The 19,005-nt window shown below is 38.6% G+C and overlaps 1 protein-coding gene across 2 annotated transcripts in view; it reads right to left on the reverse strand.

Moving 5' to 3' along the window:
• LOC136240910 (uncharacterized) overlaps positions 1-19,005 on the reverse strand; it is a 64,531-nt gene that overhangs the window by 13,276 nt on the left and 32,250 nt on the right. The window contains exons 1-2 of one of the 2 annotated variants that reach the window (XM_066031977.1): positions 14,926-15,085; positions 14,686-14,826 (exon numbers count right to left, since the gene is read on the reverse strand). The exons of the other annotated variant lie outside the window; for it this stretch is intronic. Of the exons in view, the coding sequence (XP_065888049.1) occupies positions 14,686-14,826; positions 14,926-14,941 (157 nt within the window). The 5' untranslated portion in view covers positions 14,942-15,085. Of the gene's footprint in view, positions 1-14,685; positions 14,827-14,925; positions 15,086-19,005 lie in introns of those variants that run through there. 2 annotated transcript variants of the gene reach the window in all.

A 19,005-nucleotide genomic window follows, 5' to 3' on the forward strand; every position in this document is an offset into this window, starting at 1 on the left:
TCTTTATTAAGGCTTTACAACACTAGTGCTAAAGGTCTGTAAGACTGGGTGCAGCCTGTTTAAACTTTAAAGATATTAAGGCAAGAGAAAAAATCCATGACTGCAGCTGCAAGTATCCATCCAATTAATGCTAATAGAATGTTCACAGATGTATATTTTGGGCATAAGGGGCACAACTGGGCATAATTGGAACAAAATAGGGAAAAGTTTGGAGATGGGCATTTTAAAAAGCATAATAGGCTGATTAGGCTCAGGCCTACTTGGCTCCAGTAAATCAGTGTGGAGAAACTTGTAAAAGATAATCAGAGAAGCTATTACTATGAATGAAATAACTAGTTGTAAATATTCAGAAATGTTTGATGTATTTAATAACCTTTGGCCCCGAATGTCACTATAGTGGCTTTGATTCTTGAAAACACAGAACTTATTCACATGAAATACATGTTTTGACACATAGGCAGTGGAGATGGGAGGGTCAGGGGGGCCATGCCCCCCCCCACTTTTATGGGACACTGTTTGCAAGAAAAGATCGAGATACTCTAATAGAACAGTCAGGATCTGGATACTCTAATAGAGCAGTCACAGTATTCAGAGAAGTAGTGTAGCAAGCTACTTAGCTATGTATGTGTAGTTATAAATAATTGGTGGAGAGCAGCTATTGTCAATGACCTTTTTTTTCAAATTACAGCTGGCCTGGCCCCCTCACTCTTTGGCCTGCTCCACCGCCCCTGTTTTGACATGCTCCTGTTAATCCATGTATGGACCACCTATTCCTCTGTAGTTAATTATCTTTTACTAACCCTTCTTTATTTTGTCTATCCATTGTGACAGGTACTATCATTGTTGTCTTGTATAGAAATGGTGAAAAAATTTTCCAATGCAGATTTGCATTATATTATGCTCAATCATGCTACGATGTATGGATAAAGCTTAAGAAAACAGCTGTTAACCACTTAGTAATGTGGTACAAACTGTTTACTCATAGGATGTTTTGTTTACACAAGATATATGCCTTTGAATGCATGCATTCGGGTGTGTTGTGAGAGCCACTCATAGATAATATACACCTCCGGACACGGGATTGAAAACGCTCATAGAGCTCTGTAGTGACTATCTGCGCCCCGTTTATAATCATCACCTCCAGGTAGAAGCTTAGTACACGACGTAGTATACGAGAATGTACCGAGTGTTTTAGGCGCATATTTTGATGGCCACGAGACAGTCTATTCTCTGGATTTTGCAACGATTTACAGTAATTTGACTCCTGAAACTCAATTCTATTGGTCTGATATAGATGGGGGACATCTCTTTTGCAATCAACAGCAAGATTTGGTAAGCAATTCCATTTTCAGTGTCGTTTCATCTTTTGCGTACCCATAACTCTTCATTCTTGGCATCAATTTCCAGTGTTGGGAGTAACGCGTTACTTATGTAACGCGTTATGTAATATTATTACTTTTGTGGTACCTAAGTAATATAATGAAATACGCTATAAAAACAAGTAATATAACTCAAGTTACTTTACTTACAAATGTAACGCATTACCCAAGTAATATAGTTACTGTAACGAGTCTAATATTACGTAATATTATTACTACAAGTAACAAAGTTACTAATCGCGTTAGTTATCCTCTGAGTAATGCCTAGCCACAATGAAGTAATGAAGCCTACTGAATGAAGATTATTCACCAGCTTCTGACTTATAACCAAGATTTGCACATTGTCCAACAACGCAATCATGTCGCGTGATAAGGTGGTAGTTTCACACGTGACAGCTTAAGGCTGTGGACACAAAGTAATATAATATGTAATATTACTATAGTTACTTTATTTTATGGGTAATATGTAACTGTAACTAAATAGTTCAGTTGCAAGTAATATGTAATATGTAACTAGTTACATTTAAAAAGCAACTTGCCCCAACACTGTCAATTTCACTGAATTTTAAATAGAAAGGACTGGTTTATGAAGCTTTATAAGGAAATGCCATTAAATCAAGTATTGTATCTTTGTCTCAGTGGTAAATGGTGTTTTTTACAAGTTTCAACTTACTACTTTGTGTACCTTGTGCTGCCAGCCAAACAATACTGTAGCTGTATAAATAAGTTTATAGCTTAGTTTCAAGTGTGCTAAATGAAGTTTTATAAATTTTAAAGTAAAACACAGTGATTTATAATGCTTTCTTTGCTTCCAAAGGAATGCCATGTAAGTTTAAGAAATATCTACCTAAGGGATACTCATGGAAAATTTCGAAGCAGACTCAGGATGAGCCTGAAGACCAGTATGAAGTTGTAACTGCTGATTACGGTTCCCAAACAGATAATGTTGGATCCACTTCAGTTGAGACACAGACTGAGATTGTTGTTGATATGAAAAGTGTTGCAACTCAGACCGATGAAGAGACTGACAGAATGTTTGTGAGCGATGTGGAAAAACAGACTGATGGAAATAGACATGACAACTTCTGCATTAGTAACAATGATGAAAAATTTTCTCCTCTAGTTGCCAAGCATGATGGTGTCTTCAAAGACGTATCTGGTAAGTTTGCATAACTAAAATAGTATGTGTTGCAACATACATAATGTTATACCAGTGCTTACAATAATGTTATTACCAGTGCTTACATGCAAAACAATAATTATTGCTGGTCATCTGTAACTATTGCTTATTATAGGGAAGAGTGTTGTGGCATACTATGACCACCGGTTTGCCACTATTAGACATGTTAACTGCCAGTTCAATGTGCCAGAACCTAATAGTCGGTGTGAATACTGTAAGAAATTTCGAGACAATATCCTGAGGAGTGGTTTGAGTCGACTGCTAAGAAGTGAAAATGAAGAAAACGATCCTACTAAAGCAGACAGCCATGCAACTTTTCGATCCCTAAATTCGTCACAAAAAGATGAAAGAATGAAGAATCTACGTAAGGTGATCCTATGTAAAGATATGCAGATTCAAAACTTACTGAGCAAGCTGGAAAGTGAAGTACAATCAGATGGTATCAAGCTTGACAGTGATAATCACCATGATTTTCTTGCCATAATGAATCGCCACAAGGATAAGTATCCAGAAACAGATAAGAGTTTTGCTTCCATATTTTGGAACCAACAGCTAAAAGTGGCTTCACTAAAAGATATATAGTAGATCAATCCGCTGGCACCCCTCAATTTTATCAGGTGGTGTCTCTACCTACACCATCGGTCGAGTGGAGCATATTCCACTTTATGCAACTCTGGCTTGATCCAGTTACTATCTGAATGAACTTTGAGGGATTACCGACACTGTATTCCTTCAGTGATTGGATTTTCAGCACAGACCGACAGAGATCTTTTAGAAAAAGTTAAACAATCGCGACCTGCTCACTTGGCTAAATATGTGACTGTTGTACTTGATGAGATGTACGTGAAGGAAGGGTTGGTGTTCGATAAGGCTTCTGGCTCACTGGTTGGTTACCAAGATTTGGGTGATGTCAACAACATTATTCACGATGCAGAAACTTGGTTTAAGAGTCCTGGTGATTCACAAAGGCCAATAGCTAAAGTTATGTTAGTGTTTATGATCCGTGGGTTGTTCACTTCTCTAAAGTACCCATATGCCCAATTTTCAGCTGCAAGTACAAAGGGAGCCTATCTATTTCCTCTGTTTCGTATGGTTTTGTCTCGTTTGACTTGGCTTGGAATTCATGTGATGGCAGTGACATGTGATGGTGCTAGTGACAACAGAAGGTTGTTTTCTTTGCAAGGCAAGGTTGGCAGTTTGACATACAAGACTGTGAATGTCTACAGTAAAACCAATAATGCTGTCTACTTCTTCAGTGACCCCTCACATTTGATTAAAACCAATCGAAACTGTTTTCAGAGAGGGAAATTGTGGGTAAGTATTTTATTGTTTTAAACTCAAATGTTTATTTTGTTTTGTTACAGTGCAATGGAAGTGCAATTGATTGGAACCTTATTGTAGAACTGTACAAGAGGAATGCAGGGGCCACAACTTCCACCCCGGGATTGTCATTAGTGCCCAAGCTTAAGTATGAACATATTTATTTGACCAGTTACTTGAAGATGCGGGTTGATTTAGCTGTGCAGGTATGCACAGTACATGTGTTGTGTTGAATTTTAATGTCCATACAAAAGGTCCTTAGTGATACAGTTTCGAAAGCACTAAAGTTGACAGGTGGCACATTTGCTTTCGAAACTGCCTATTTTATTGAAAAGATGGACAAGTTTTTTGATTGCTTCAATGTGTCGTCTTTTACTGCTGGAAAGAAAAAGCGTAAGCCTTTTTTACAGCCGTACCGTTCTGGGAATGACTTCAGATTAACTGTAATTTTGTAATTTTATTTCTAATTCATAACCATGGTATATAACGTGCAGTATTTGAGAGAGCTATTGGCATACTTGGATCACTGGAAAATCACAGTTCACGGAAGAGAAGGTTATAGTGATGAGGACAGAGTCTGTGCTTCTCAGTAAAATTACTGAAAACGGAATTCGAATTACTAGTAAGCATCAAGTTGACACGTAAATTTTTGCATTTCACTGTATAATTTTTAGTATTGTCCTTCTTGGAATTGATCCCAGAGATTTTTGACATCAGTGGAGTTGTCTGTTTTTTGAGTGAGAAACTGTCTCAGGATGCTTTAGAACAATTTTTTGGGTGTCAGAGACAGTGTGGTAGGACCAATGAGAATCCTCGGGTTGCTGAATTTTTGAAGAACACCCAGAGTATAAGAGTCATCAATTCTATTTGGGTGAAGGATATTACGGGAAATTGCCAGGGTTGCAAGAGAAAGAGTTATGACTTGGAGTCCATTGATTTGAATCAACCTCTTAAGAAGTGAAGAAGACATAGATCTAACTAATTACATACATAATACAATCTCATTACACTTTATAATTACAATAATTTTTGTGCTTTAAAATTACAGTCATTTGTTGTGGTTAATCAATTCAACTCAATTTACTCCGTAGATATCTAGACTTCTTTGTTGACTTCTGTCCTTTTTGCTTGTACATTTCAACTGCGTTTTCAGCAAATACAAATCCTCGGATGGATATCTATAACTCTACAATACTTTCCAAACATTTTTGGGCAAGGGTGTCATTTTCATCCTGTCCTGCCATACGGCATACACCAACTAAATAGGACATCATCATCATGTAGGATACAATTATTAACATGGCTATGAAATGTGTCATCCATACTTGTCACATTGAATTGTTTGTGTGGAAATATCTCCGCGTACACAATTCAATTGTATAAAACAACTGGTAAACATCTGTAGTAATTTTTGTCAATCCTCCCCAGTTAATAATGGCAATCCAGTCATTTGCTGGAGCCTCTGGCTCATTTTCATTGTTGACTCCATCTTGCTCACTTCGTGGGCTGTTATCTGTTAGCTCCTCAAGAATGTGACACACATCCTCATGTTTCCTCTGTTGTTTTAAAGAGCAGATCACATACCCACCAACATAGCGGACAGCATTTTCCTCTTCAAATGTTAGCATTCCTATGTTATCCTCACCAGGTTCGGGAATTGTTGAGCTAACTAGCTCTTTAATCCTCATCTCAAACAACTCATCGGTCACATGTTGGTAAAGCATGGGCTCTTTATCAACTTCACAGTGCCCCAAAAATCCAACCATTTCTCATTAAATAACTGTGAAATAGTGAGCTGGTGATACTTGTTCCAAAATTTGTCCTGGTTAATCATCCCACAACGTTTTTTGGATTTAGTGACCACCTCATCCAAAACGTTAACTAACCAAGAGGCAAACCTCTCAGACTTGATGGATGGCTGATGGAAATACTTGATTAATTCTTGCGTGATTCTTAAAGAAGTCTTCATTTCATCCGTTGCTATCGCAAAGGATTCGTCAGACAACACTCCAGCTAGAACGCCTCTAATCAAACGGACAGACAAACTATCACTGTGAGTAGCTCTCAATGATTCATCTCGAAGTTCGTCAGCATCACAAAACGAAGAAGTAACTTTGGCCATCTTTATTTTTGTTCTGTGTCACGAAACAGATACTACAAATAAGGTTTATGACAGGTCGGGGTGTGGATATAGGTGATAAAGTGCGAGCGTTTCCAATCCCGTGTCCGGAGGTATATATTATCTATGAGCCACTATAGTGGCATTCATGTTTTAACTAACCACTTTTTAATTAAATTTACGGCCAAAGGGTTAAGGGTTACAGTAGGCAGTAGGGCTGTACCGATACTGGCACCAGTGATAATATTACAAGTGTTGGCCAATTGCAAGTCTATAATACAGATATTTCACTTGAGTAGTATAAGTACTATATTAGTACATGTACAAGTAAAATTTTAAAAGTACAACAACATTCCACATGACTTTGTAGCAAAGTGGTGAACTCCTTGACTAATGTGGGAATTGGCTTGGTTCGAACCTCAAGTTGGTCACTTTTTTATTTCTTAGGCATTTTGTACTACTTTTTTGATGGTCTGTTGTTCATTTGATATAAAAACAGGCTATTTTAGATAAGACACTTTGTGAAAATTTTTGCAAATAGTCATACAAGTAGCTAAATATATATATACCACTTTCACACCTCACTTCAAAGGGAAGAGAAGGTGTGTAAATAATATATAAACTATGGCTACGAGGTGTATTGCACTTATATACACCCCGACTCCAAAGTCAGAGGAAGTTTACTGTTACCAGTAAATATCCGATGACTGAGGAGGAGGGGTGTATATAAGTGCAATACACCGAAGTGAGCCATGGTTCATATGATATATACCATGTTTCTAAATTAATCCGCACTACATTACTTACTAACAACCCATACGCACACAAACCAACTTAAAGTATATACTTACACTTAATTCGCCATAGTTGCTGGAAACGTCCCTCTCACAATTCAGCTCTCACAATGAAGAATCAAATTGATTGTGGGACTTAGTAAACATATCTCCGTATATCGCCAGGACTTGTCCGTTCATGTAAACAAACGTAGGAGCAATGTTACTTGCTGCCACCCATCATCGAAGTCACTAGGCATGGGTATAAAATGAGTCCAGTGGTTGGACTCGTACTGGCTGGGGGTGATCGGTCGCCTAGCGTGACAAAGGCTATTAGCCCGAGTCATCTGGGTGATTAGTCATGCTAGTGTGGGCGTCATTAGCCTGCCCACGTCGGGCTATCAGCCCATATTCACATGACATCCCAGGTGAGTATATATATACTCACCTCAGGTAGGTATATATAATATTATACTCACCTGTGTGTTGGGGTGTATATGCCCTATATACAACCAGCGGCGCCTTTGAAGTTTCACGTGATCATGGTATATGTGGTATAATAGCACTGCTATCAGTGCTCAGGAATGCATTAACGAGAAATGGAGGTAGTATATACAAGTTATATCCCTCCTAGGAGTGATATAACTTGTATGTACTACCTCCTATTCTCATTAATGCATTCCAAACATTCTCAGAAATCATTCGATTTCTTTGATAAAACTGTGTGATCTCTGTTTTAATATAGCGACACTTCACAGGATCGATAGTGGGTTTTAGTTTTTGTAAAGTGAGCCAAAGCATAGATCATGGACTTGGGGAAGAAGATAGTTCATTGTTTTACTGAATGAAGAAGGTCACAGGTTAGTTTTTACTTTATATTGAACATGTTGCATTCAATAGTCACGTGGCGATGTCCAGACACTGGGCATAGCGCTTAATTAATTTGGCCATTAGTGTTAATAGTATTCACTACTTTAGTTTATTCATGGCTAGTAAAAGTAAGTACTTTAGTGCACTTGAATCGTATTTATGTATAGGTTAGGAACTTAGATCAAGGCTCTTCGTGGTTTCTAAAACACGAAGAGCCGAGGGCATGGTTCCTAACCGACTTAGAACATGGCTCGGTTTATTAACATTGCAAAATGTATTTAAAACCTTGTGATGGTGATCTGCTTATGATTGTGGGTGTGATAAACATTTGAAATCGTAGTTATTTTCAAACTGGCGGGACAGTTGAAGTTCAAGCCGTTTAAACCTATGAAGCGTCCTCCAGGTTGGAAATGCCCTAAACGATTTAAACTCGGGTTGGGAGAACCTTGGGAAAGTGAATCTGAATCTAGCAGCGATGGTGAAACTGATGTTGAGGTGCGAACCAAGGTGTGAACTGTTGTAAGCCAGCAGAATACAAGTAAGCATTCTGTTGCATGGTTATAAACTATGAAAAGTTTAACTGCACAGGTGTTGAAGTCAATTGCAAGAAGACTTCGATAATTCACTCACAAGTGGCTAAGGAACTGTTTCCTGACCGCGTAGCCGACGACCTCCTTCTACTTGCATCACAGCAGTTTGAGCGAGAGTTGAACAACTGTTCGTCTGTAGAATTTACTAAGGAAGAATTTCCCGATCGAGTTACTGATGACATTCTTCTTCTTGCATCACAGCAGTTTTGTAGAAGTCTCTTCCAAGTTGCCACATGTAGGTCCAGGCACAACTAACAAGTCCTTCTCACAATCCCAAATAATGCCTAACACCTTACTTGTAAAGGTAGGAGCTTGGTCCTTTACTCCAACAGAATTAATAAATTCTCTTGAGTTTGAACCCCACTCTCTTAGGTTCATAGAGGCACTGGAAAACAGAGTTTTAGTCTCTGTGTACAGACTTTTAGCTTCTTGTAGATTTCTAACTCCAATAATTAAATTGTCGACATAAATATCTCGTTGAAGTCTCTTGGCAGTGGGGGTACCAGCTTGTTGTAGGTGATACATAATAGTAGCTTCTAGTAGGAATGGGCTTGATATAATACCGAATGGTATTCTGCAAAATCGAAATACTTGGAGATTGCCATTGACCTCAGGATAGGCTTGCGTCGATTATGTCGGAATAATTTTTGGGGATGAAAAGCATAAAGCATAATGCTGACATAATGGAGCATAATTAAGAGCATAATGGGCAAATTTCTGCCACCATAAGTATACCTTCTGCTATAACAGTCACAAAGTCAAGGGCTAACCTGTTTTGAATGGTGAAATGATTTCTGACAACGGGTAGAAAAATGCACTACAGTCTTACTACAAGTTTACACTGACTTGACGTAATGAGTGCTTTTCATTGTGGGTTTGAGTTTTATAGGACAAATGCAGTCATGTGCCAACTAGTACCAAGGCATGGTAAAGCAGTTTAGCTGAGCTTCAGTCGGTATTATATACGTGTCTTATCGTATGATATGATGATTATGATTATTGAAGCTCGATTGGAAGACAATTATAATAGAAACCCTGATTATAATAAAGTTAATTAGTGTTGAGTCAGTATATGTAGCTAGTGAATGTCTGGACATTGAAAAGAGTGAAGTCTGTGCAGGTCTGCAGTGAGACTGAGGTTAATATCAAACCAGGAAAATATTTCAAAAAATCGAGATTCTCTAATAGAACAGTCATCACATGCAACAGAGACTCAAATGAGAGCCATTTAAGTGTTTATCCCCAGGAGGCTAATATGTTCTTGGCATGTGCTAGTTGCTGTCCTTTGAATACCAATTGCTACAACTCAGAAGATCAATCAGAAGCCATGCATAATATTTTATACTGCATGACATAATTATTTGCATATAGCTACAAAACTACAAAGATACTAAACAATAAAATGTATATAGCTTCTGAGGGACTATAGATATACCCCCAGATCCCATGCTCTAATATGCCTACTAACACTGGAGCACATTCGAATTTCAAGCTATTGCTATTATTTCTATGTTGCAGTTGAAGTGACACTTTTCCATTCACATTTTATCAAATGAGAACCGTTTTATCATATGAAGAACTTCTCTGCACAAAGAAAAAACACATAAAATAAAAGCATAATGCATTTCTGAAAAGCATAAAAACAAGCATAACAGGCAGAAAATTGAGGAAATGACAAAAGGCATAATAGGCAAATTTTGAAGCATAATAGACTCAAGCCTACCTCAGGATTATTTGGATTCTTAAGCCAGATAAAACGAGTGACATCTCTGTCTGGGACCTGTAAGCCTACATTTAAGAATGCTTTTTCAACATCTGCAACTATGGCAATAGCTGACAATCTGAATCTTATAAGCACCCCAAATAAGTTGGGTAAAATAACTGGGCCTCGATAGAGACATTTATTTAAACTTTTGTCTGTCTGTCTGGATTTCGCAGAAGCATCGTATACTGCTCACAGTTTAGTAGTGGTTTTAGAAGGTGTAATCACTGCATGGTGCGGAATATAGTGTTTTACTGTACCTTCTTTGGTGTCACTGGAAACCCTTTCAATAACCCCACGATCAAGTTGGTCTTGTATCACACCAGTATACATCTTGAGAAGGCGTAGATCTTTCCTTAGTCTTTGAACAGTGGACTTCAATCTACCAACTGCCAACTGGTAATTGTCTGGTAAGTCAGGACTCGATTCTTTCCATGGCCATGTCACTAAGTATCTACCATCAGTAAACTCAATTGTTTTGTTGAAGTTGTCTAATACTCTATCATCATCTACTGCTATGGGTGATTCCTTTATTCCGATTGACTCTAAATGCCAGAAGTACTCTAAGTTGGGCTGTGGCTCCAGAGAAAGATCAATGTTGGTTAGCATGTGGGTATTCACCTTGACTCCCATAGGAACTGATCCAATGGTACTAACCAGTTCACTGGTCTCTTCTGTGTTACTATGGACTTGGCCACTCAAAATCCAACCAAGTTTAGAGTAGAAAAGAAATAGACCCTCACCTAGGTCAATCTTTCTTGGTTGTAGCAACTCGAAGTAATAGTCGTTACCTATTAGCATTTCAATTGTTGACAATTCCAATTGACATGGCAGCAAGTCCGCCAATTTGTCCATAGAGAACTCTAATGCTATATCTTCTACTTTGAGTGGAATTCGATTTATTTTCCCTGTAATACTGGGGACTACTGTTACCTTTAACAGCATACCGTATAGCAGGAAATTTCCATAGGATGTAATTTTCGGATATTTTGGAAAACTAAATAATTTCCGAAAATAAGTTTTCCGAAATTGTTTATTCATAAGTAGTCTACATTTAGGTAAAAATCGTGAGTTGACATAGCATTCCTCAAGTACTTCAAGGTGTGTAAACAGAGTGGCGATACCAGTATTTCTTATTTTGGCCACCCCAAATAAATTCTGTTTCCCGTCCTGGACTCAGGCATATTTGCATGCATATTTGCATGCAGGCAGGCAGTCCATTTTCATTATTTCATTATATGATTGGCAGCTTTTCAAGCCATTATTCGCCTGGAATAACCATTAAAAGCTGCATAAAAGCATGATTAATGTTCTTACCTTCCTATTAAGTTGCAAAAATAACACAAATGTGAATTTTTTTCTACTTGATAGCATTGCTGACACACGAACACTGACACTGTTTTTACTGAGACTGTACAGAATGCAAGAATAACCGGAAAATAATGGAAGAATACGGAATAATGGAATATTTAGAGCTGACAGTAACCAGATGCAGGCGGTGGACGGGAAACAGAGAATTTATTTGGAGTGGCCTTACCCGTTGACAACGGTCCGCTGACCCTAGTTCTGCACTTGCTGTTGCCAATTCAAGCGTCACCAGAATGATGGAGATATGCCAGTGGAAGCAGGAAAATGGGAAACCACGTGGTGAATATCAGTTGTATGTGTACACACTCTATCCTTTGTACAGTCTTTTACCCCTTTGTAAGCAATTGTAACAGGATCCTTTCAAATTTTCTTTTCTTGCATCTAGAGTTGAGTAATTTGGACACTGATCAGAACAATGTGACTGGGTGTAGTAGACACATTTAGCTTGAAACTCTCTGCGTGAGGACTCTCAAGCTCTGTGTGAGGAGGATCCTCTACTATTGTTTCCTACTATCAATCCCCCGGTTGTAGGTATGAAGGAAGGAGGACGATTCCGTTGGTTGGCAGAATTTGGATAGGTACCAGAAGTTGGTGTCGGAGCACCTGAAGATTCATTTCCTGCCATCTCCATGGCAGAAATGTACTTGCCTAACATTTGATGTAATTTCAGTACAGTCCATTCTTCATCTTCAGATTTTTGCCTATAGAGCTGACACCGAACTTTTTGTGGCAGTTTCTCAAAAATCAAAGCAATAAAATGGTGATGATTTACGTTTTTGCCAATTGCATCTAGGCTCCATAAATTACTTGGTTAGTTGCAGTAGGGAGGTGGGATAAGCTCTGGTAGTGAGCATCTATAATGAGTTGTTTGTTTCCAAATCTTTTCTTAAGGATATCTATTGCTACAGTGTAGTTTTCGTTAGACAACTGGTACCCAGATATCGCTTCTAAAGCCTCACCCTCCAATTTGGACTTCAGATAGTTGAACTTGTCAACAGGTGCATATCTTGCCTGGTGTACCGATGCATCAAAGGCATCCCAAAATTCCTACCACCGTAACACATTACCACTAAATGTTCTGATGTCAAGTAGGGCTGAGCGATACTGCCATTTTAGTATCACGATCGATACTAAAGCCACTATTCACGATACTGAATAGTTCACGATACTTACAAATAAGTCAATCATAGCTGGTGCTACATAGCATATTGCTCAGCATTCCTGCAGGAAGTCCTTATAGGTGATAGCAAACTAGCCACTATCATTCTTGTTTACAGTAACAGTTATTTTAACACATATAATGCTTTGAGGTTGTTATGGTGTTCACACCTCTCTGCAGGGGAAACCAGATGGGTGGACTTTATCATTTCCAAGGATTCTTAGCCTAGTACTGCATAACAAATGGATTTTTAATGACAGTAATGTACAGGCATGGTATCACGATAGTTATAACAAAATATCGGGATATCGATACTTTCAAAATATCGCGATATATCGCTAAAACGGTAGTATCGCTCAGCCCTAATGTTAAGTCGTGGTGGCTTCATTGATCCCAAATTTGGTTGTGACCAAATACTTGTTACTTCTGTTGAATGACTGCTAGACTATAAGTGTTTTACTTGCTCTTGAACTTGGGTTACTCTGTGTTCTAAACTCGGGTTATGACGGGCTTCCATTTCTCTGCGTTTCTTCTCTACCTCTTCTTTAAGTACCTTTAACTGTGAAATTTTATCAATGATGCCTTCAGTGAAGTCTGTGTCCTCATCAAGAACATTCTGAAATTGCACTGCTGCCTCTGTGTCAGTCCCTTGGTCGTAGGCCTCCACTAACTTTTCATTTGTGGCTTCTAATCTCGTCAGCTTTGTTTCCAAGGTTTAATAAGACCTTCGCTACCAACAGTAAAACTGCCCAATTTCTCGGGTGTCATCGGTTAGTTCTTTCTGCAGACATTTTTGAGCTTCAGTTTCTTCTTTCAATAAACTTTTCTTTTCTCTAGTGTGCCTGCTCTTCAAGCTGCTTATAATCGGCATTGCTCTCGTGGCTATTCACTTATTTCTCTTTAGTTTCCTGTGAAAAATCAAACAGAAATAAAAATCTAAGAAATCAGACAACTAGCCTTAGGTGGTACCATTAAATTCCACGGTACCACAGATTCTGAGAGTCAGGTTACAAAATGGCCAGAGTTGTCTGTGAGTGTAGCGTCTCGTCTTGACCCGTGTTTCAGCACCACTTGTCGTAACGACAATATAATTATTAACAAAATTGTTACTATAAAATGAAACACTACACTCTATATAGCCTACAATCACTGATATTAAATCACACGTGTTTCACTACTTGACTGAGCACTTAATTAGAATCATCACACGTGATCCTCGTGGTTGAGGTCGCGACAGAAGTAAGCTACTGGATAGTTGGCTTTATAATGGTACTTCCGCTGCTTTTGAATCATATGTAGGATGTCATGATCACTTGCTAACCTTTTAAATCGACTCGCTTTATATCCCATTAGTTAGTCACATAACAGGTTTATAATGTTTGAAATTTCATTAGCTATATTATTATTGGAAGTGGTTACTGAACCAAAAGGTTTTTATTTTTGCATCTAGTAGTTGCCCCGAGTATTTGGCTTTAGGGGACGCGAAAAGTAGCATTAGCAAAGAAGGGGTAGTGGGTAGCCAGCAGTGGTAGCACAGTGGTTAGCACACTTGCCTAAAGCTCCAGTAGTCCAGGGTTCAAACTCCGGATGAGTTTTGTGGTTATTGTTTCTTTTTGTTTAGTGACCCTTTTTATCTAAGCTGGTTTTACTGTCAGTTTCGAAGGGTAGCTAACATCTTGGGACTCTCGTACACTATCTGAGAAAACCAATTATAAATCCATATAAATACATGAAATATTTATTGAAATAATGCAGAAATACGTTTTGAAATACTTACATATTGGGACTCTCGTACACAATTTAGAAGTTTGCGTGGGAGTTGGCGACCCCTCGGTAAGTTCAATAGCGAGTACAGCTTATTGAACCGACTTTCGGTTCAGTGTCTACTGCCATTATTATTATTGTCAAGATCTATTATAGCTATGCACTTTATTAAGCTACTCTCAATAGACGTTCCCTCTGCATGGCCATCTATATAGGTTCCCCATTACATTAAATGTTCCCATCATAACTTCAGTTGTCTTGGTACAGTATAATACATTCCAACAATTATATGTTAAACTAGTGACAGATCAATGGATAGCACCAGACTATAGCTAGAACAGTAGAACTTGGTGAGACTTTAGCTTGCTATACTGCATGAGCTAACTATATTATGTTCTCACCGGCTCGTCCTTTAATAACTGCACTGCCAGGAGTCATGAATGTACAGTCTTCCGTGAAGGTACTCACAAACGCTTCAATATCATGATGCTTAAAAGCAGCAAGTGTCTTCTTCTGCATCGCATTTACAGCATCCAAATCAGCTGTGCAGTGTAAAGATTATCACGGACACATTGGAGTAGCCGCTAGTCATTACTTACGAATACATGCAGTCTATACAGTCTACATTGTTAGCTACGTACCTTGAGGTATTGCCATAATGAACAGTAGCCGGCTAAGATTTTAGCTAGTCCTCTTTAAAGCAGATCGGCGAAAGGTCAGATTTTGGGAACTAAACCTACGATCTAGGGCGTGGTCTAGTCTCGCGTGGCAGGACCCTACTCTCCGTACGGTGCTTATCGACTAGAGATTATAAGCGCCTGCTGCGAGAGCAGGCGCTTATAATCTCTAATCGATAAACGCTGTGCGGAGAGTAGGGTCTGCCCACGCGAGACTAGGCGTGGTCCAAGTGCGCACAATTCGAGGCAAAATTATAAGAAGCCTTATGGGGAAAAGTAAAACGAAACTTGTCTCCGTGTTGGCTGAAAAGTGGAGTGTGGTATAACGGCGGAGATACAGCTACTCCGTTACAGCCTAGTAGACTTGCCAGACTCTCCGGGGCTTCCGTATCGAGGTTTTTTTTTTCGAAGTGGATATTTAGCCATTTATTTAGCCGGTCGTTTGTTGGGAAGTGTCACCTATAACTCTAGTATCAAACACACTAGTGGTGAACACCGGTGGTACAATGGTAGAGCGTTGGTACTCTAAACCTGAATGTGTGGGTTCTAGTCTAGGTCACGTCACACTTTTTTTCTTCGTTTCTTGAACCTTTTTGTGTCACGATTTTTTCTAAGTTTTTTTTTTTTAATTGCAATGACCGGCTAAATATCAACAGCCTTTTTTTATGTTTTTTTTTGTTTTTTGGGAACGCTTTGACTAACTTAAAACGTAAAAAAAAGGAGAATTCTGAGCTCAATCTCCCTACTTTTTATTCTGAGCTCAACTCACTATACTTTTCACAATACATGATCACAGGATTCTCTACTCCAGTCAGTGATGTCAGTGATTGGTGCCAATTCTCCTAGTCAGCTTAAGAACCTGCATGCTGGACAGATAAAGACACCATATAAATGTAATGTGTGATTTGTAATGGGTAAACTGTATAACTAGTGTATATGATTTGGATGTGTATAAGCTTACGCCTCTACAATAAAATAAAATAATTACAATTGAGTAATGCAACTTAAACAATTTTGCAGATTTGCAAACAATCCCAAAACGTATTAGACTATAATATTATGGGGGTCTAAATATTTCGAGTAACCCCAAAGCCTTGAAATCAGCAAAAACCTTCTCCCTCGAAATATTTAGGCTAGCTATACGGTACCTTATAGCCTAAACATTTCGAGGCAGGATTTTCAATTTTTCAAGGTTTTGGGGGTTAACTAACAGTAAACATTTTACCGAGACTATAGTGGCCAGACTGTGCATTGCAGTGCACGTGGATTTTAGGACCCAGGTTCAATTACTGCTTCAGCTGCAGCCTATTATTATTATTACATCAAACTGTTAAGCCAAGCTCATAGCTACTGACTACACACTTTTTCTGGTAGAGCAGGCCACACAAAATTTGATTCTAAGTTCCCAAAACATCCATAGCCTAAATATTTTGAGGGGGGATATATTCAGTGATTTCAAGATTTAGGGAGTTAACAGTGACAATTTTATCCTCAAAACATTTAGACCTCTATAAGAATTTTTAAAAATTCTTTCAACACCACTCATGTCATGATCAACCTCGAAAGCATTGAGGCTACAATAGACTACGCTGCCAAACCTCTTTAGACTAAGCAAACCTGCTCTGCTGTCAGAAAAAAATGGACAGTTCTACAGCAAGACCCTTTACTGGCTATTATGCAGTGTATGCTGACTACACTCACTCTATATACATGTTTGAGAGGTTCTATATAGATCATCCTAGCACTGCTTTGACTTCAAAGAGAGACTGCTGCTATTGACCTTGTGTGTGCAGAGATCAAGATTGTCTATATTGTTTAGTAGTCTTTATTATGTTTGACACCTTCTGTATCATAATTACATGCCTGTATTAGGGGTATTTTAAAAGTCATATATAGATCATATGTGACCCAGTCTGGGAAAACTGGTCTTATCGCCTATTTAAAAGTATCGAGAAATGCCGGTTTTAAGTATTTAGTGTGTTGTAGTTCACCAATGGTCGAAGCTGTGTGTACCAAATTTTCACACATTTTACACCAATTCCTTACCTTCCAGGGTATCCACTGTGCAAGTAGCCAACAACTAAGTTTCCCACCATTTTAGATAGTTTTTGAACCGAGGTTAACTGTATCAGGCGCACTCCAAAAGGGGAGGGAGGAGGGGGCCCGGAATGAGGGAAAGAGGCTGTTCAAAAATTGAAAAGGAAGGTGTAGGGATGGACTAGACCAAGTTATGGGCCATTCAGGTCTCAAAACTGGCTAAAACAAAAGGAAATTCACAGCAGAGGTATTTATTCAACATCACGGAGCTGTACAGCCACATACAGCCATCCCCTGGCTGACCAGAGCTCCATTAAGGCACAACACCACACATACGGATCACCACTGGGCTTGGGAAAAGCAGCCAGCAAAAACCAGACCACTCAGTCTAGCTGATTTTGATTGTGAAATTAGATAGTTTATTCATGTAGCTTTGTGTTCTGGGTGAAAAATTGAATCTGCTGACATGGGTGACAGCGTTGAAACCGGGTCGGGTCATTCGAGTCATCGGGTCACATTTTCTCCGGGTCTGACCCGGATTGGATCACGTGAGAAAAGAAATTGTTCGTTTGACGACGTAGAAACATATAAACGCTATCGCGTAGCTCTTTCGTGAGCCACGCCCACTTATCACATTACCAACATACGCTCAGTCACGCCCATTTGCTAGTAAGTGCAGTATGTAGCACGAAACTGAGGGTATCTATGGTGAGGGGTAGCTATTGTCAGCAGGTGAAGACCTTTTTTTTTTTTTGTCTTCAACCTACAGCTAGGCTGAAGTTGCAATATTTACTCAACACTAATCGAACGCTCAAAATGTAGACTCGTTCGCTCGCTCGAGACTAGCCGAAACACGTCTCGGCTTTAATTAATCCGGGTCAGTGGGTCATCAGTAGTGACCCGGTTTCAACGTTGATGGGTGATAAGGCACGTTTTCCCAGACTGGATCACATATATGATTGTATACTATGTAGTTTTATAAATTTACACAAGATAATAGCAAAGAAATAATTTGTGACTGGGCCAGCAAAAATAGGGCATGTGAGTACATGAAATTTTCCTGGTCATGCAAATTTCAGCAAATTTGAGCACTTATTACAGATGTAGTTGGCTTCGTAATATAAGTTACAGGGTACAAATATTCTATTCCATGCAGTGCTAAGAAATGACCTTTTGTGGTGGGGTGTAGCTTATGCTTGTACCCACATGCCCTAGCTATATTTTTGCAGGCCTGTTGGTCACATTTATTTAATGGTTTAGAGAATTGTGACTATTAACCTAAAATCCAATCTCAAAAAATCTCTCAAATTTTTTTAAGGCTTGTCCCAAATACTTCATTATTTTTATATCTTGTCTATATGACATTTTACATTAATTTTCAGAACCTCCTTAATCCTAGATCCACCACTGTTCTAGTCACCGGATTGATTGTAGAAGCACCTTACATTGTGCTTCATTTGTAACACAGTATAGTGGGTGGAACATAGCTGGAAACTAAATGTAATTGCAATATTTAAACAAGGAATCCATTCAGTTTATGCTGAATTTCAGTGGAGCCCTGTAAACAACATACAAAATATACAACACACTACACACACAATAATATAGGCAATACACAGTACTTAAATAATTGAAATACAAATGCTGTCAACAATGAAAAAGCGGCTCCACAACTGTTGATGACTATAGCTAGCTGTTTCATAAAATTGTTCCATGATAAAAGTAGCTCTTTTGCCAAAGTTAGTAGTAAGCCAACTTTGGGGAATTAACAAAGAGAGAACTGGTATTACATCCACAATAACCTGTTAAATCTTTGGAGTACCAATCTAATATGAATGGGAATAGAACTATTTGCCCCTACAGCGTCATGTATTCACCTATACCAGAGCAGAACTATATGTAAATACAAAATTCAATTTTTGGGTTTAGTATGTTTTATTATAAGAAGTATAACTATATGTGACCGTCTCAGCAAAAAATCCAACTTGTTTGCACAACTTTTCCATT

The sequence above is a fragment of the Dysidea avara genome, chromosome 12 (assembly GCF_963678975.1).
Source record: "Dysidea avara chromosome 12, odDysAvar1.4, whole genome shotgun sequence".
In the NCBI taxonomy this organism is placed as follows: Eukaryota; Metazoa; Porifera; class Demospongiae; order Dictyoceratida; family Dysideidae; genus Dysidea; species Dysidea avara.